This window comes from Aythya marila, assembly GCF_965140915.1.
Source record: "Aythya marila genome assembly, contig: HAP1_HAP1_SCAFFOLD_158, whole genome shotgun sequence".
NCBI classification, from domain to species: Eukaryota; Metazoa; Chordata; class Aves; order Anseriformes; family Anatidae; genus Aythya; species Aythya marila.
The window spans coordinates 1,667,546-1,669,717 of NW_028136675.1; the positions used below are offsets into that span (position 1 = coordinate 1,667,546).

Consider the following 2,172-nt stretch of genomic DNA (forward strand, 5'->3'; position numbering starts at 1 on the left):
GTTTCTTCTCAGGGGGACACAGGACCGTAATACCCCTCCGTAGCAAGGAGCAAGCATGGGGCAGCTGGGAACAACACCAATGGACACACCAGCTTGCCTCACCCTGCACAAAACCACTGCAAATCTTTTGCCTGTCAGGACTCACAGATGTTGTGCCTGAGTGCCCCACAGATGCTCAGGAGCTCTGCCTTCAAAGAAAACTTCCCAGAGGAGGTGATGGAGGTGGGAGAAGGTGGGGCTCAAAGGGCTGTCCAAAATACAAACAAACAAAGGTCTGAAGCTTATTTCTGCAAGCGTCATAGAATTTGGGGTGCAGATGCTGACAAGCCCTTCTGTGTTCAGAGGGATTCCACCTGGGAGATCCTGAATATCAGATCTGACCCCTCCATCCCCCTGTTTTCAGATACTACAGAATTAAAAAACCAACACCTTGGGAGTCTACAGGCAGAGGCCAAGCTCTTCATGACACTCTCAGTCAGCCAAAAGTAGAGTTCCAGTAAGGAACTGCACAGTGGTCTTGCAAAAAAGGACAAAGGATGAGTGTGTTGGGGAAGACAGTCTATGAGAAATGGCTTTGTTTTTTGCAGAGAAGTCTGTCCTAACCCTTTCCTGTCTTTTCGTTTTGGGACAGTTGCCTGGGCTCACAGGAAGAAAATGTCCAACAGCAGCTCCATCACTGAGTTCCTCCTCCTGGCATTTGCAGACATGCAGGATCTGCAGCTCTTGCACTTCGCACTCTTCCTGGTCATCTACCTGACTGCCCTACTGGGCAATGGCCTTATTATTACAGCCGTAGCCTGCGACCACCGCCTCCACACCCCCATGTACTTCTTCCTCCTCAACCTCTCCCTCTTTGACTTGGGCTCCATCTCCACCACTCTCCCGAAAGCCATGGCCAATACTTTGTGGGACACCAGGACTATCTCCTACTCAGGTTGTGCAGCCCAGGTCTTTCTGCTTGTGTTTTTGATTTCAGGAGAGTATTTTCTTCTCACTGTCATGGCCTATGATCGCTACGTTGCCATCTGCAAACCCCTACATTATGGTACCCTCATAGGTGGCAGGACTTGTGTCAAAATGGCAGCAGCTGCCTGGGGCAGTGGCTTTCTCAATGCCATGGTGCACACTGCCAATACATTTTCTCTCCCACTCTGCCATGGCAATGCCCTGAACCAGTTCTTCTGTGAAATTCCCCAGATTCTCAAGCTCTCCTGTTCAGATGCCTATCTCACGGAAGTTGTGCTTATTGTGGTTTCTGCATGTTTACTCTTTGCATGTTTTGTTTTCCTTTTGCTGTCCTATGTGCAGATCTTCAGGGCTGTGCTGAGGATCCCCTCAGATCAGGGACGGCACAAAGCCTTTTCCACGTGCCTCCCTCACCTGGCCGTGGTCTCCCTGTTTCTCAGCACTGTCATGTTTTCTTATCTTAAGCCTCCCTCCATCTCCTTCCCATCCTTGGATCTGGTGATGACAGTTCTGTACTCAGTGGTGTCTCCAGCAGTGAACCCTGTTATCTACAGCATGAGGAACCAGGAACTCAAAGGGGCACTGAAGAAACTGATCCTACTGGTGGTAATTAAGATGAAATAAAGTGCCTGTCTCTCTCCACAAGTGATCTCTGATTGATCTCAGACAAATGTGCTTTGAGGCATTCTGTCATTGATAATCATGGCTGTACACAGGTGCTTGCATTCATTCCATTTCTGCAGGGAATAGACTTGTCCCTGCAGTCAGACTGACTCAGAGGCCTTCTGTAAATGGGCCTATCATCGCATGGCAGGTGGCCTCCTGTTTCTTCTTTTCATTAAGAAAGGATTTATTCAGTGCAGAGGCCGGTAGTCAACAAAACTTATTTTCCCTATTCCTCCCTCACTTGTCCATAGACTGCCTGTTTGTCAGCACCTCATTTTTGCCTCCCTGAAGGCCTTCTCCATCTGCTTTCTATAATCACATCAGGTGCTGGCACTTCTGAACTCGGTAAGCTGTGAGTTCCAGGAGGCACTGAGAGACTGACTACAGGGAACCTTGTACCATCAACAAGAACCTGCTTCCCCTTCTCTGCACAATTCCCAGAGTTTCTCTTTTCCTGTAGATAATGGTACCAACAGGTTATTCCTTAGATTTACACCAATTCTCTTGAGGCTTTAGCTAAACATGTCTGAACCTTTCACA

At 48.5% G+C, this 2,172-nt stretch overlaps 1 protein-coding gene across 1 annotated transcript; it reads left to right on the plus strand.

The window, feature by feature from the left end:
• Positions 1 to 654: 654 nt before the first annotated feature.
• Positions 655 to 1,590, plus strand: LOC309891608 (olfactory receptor 14C36-like; the record flags this gene model as incomplete). The annotated part of the gene is made up of 1 exon (XM_082785956.1): positions 655 to 1,590. One exon carries the CDS (start codon positions 655 to 657, stop codon positions 1,588 to 1,590), a length of 936 nt encoding a protein of 311 aa, XP_082642082.1.
• Between the last annotated feature and the right edge of the window lie 582 nt (positions 1,591 to 2,172).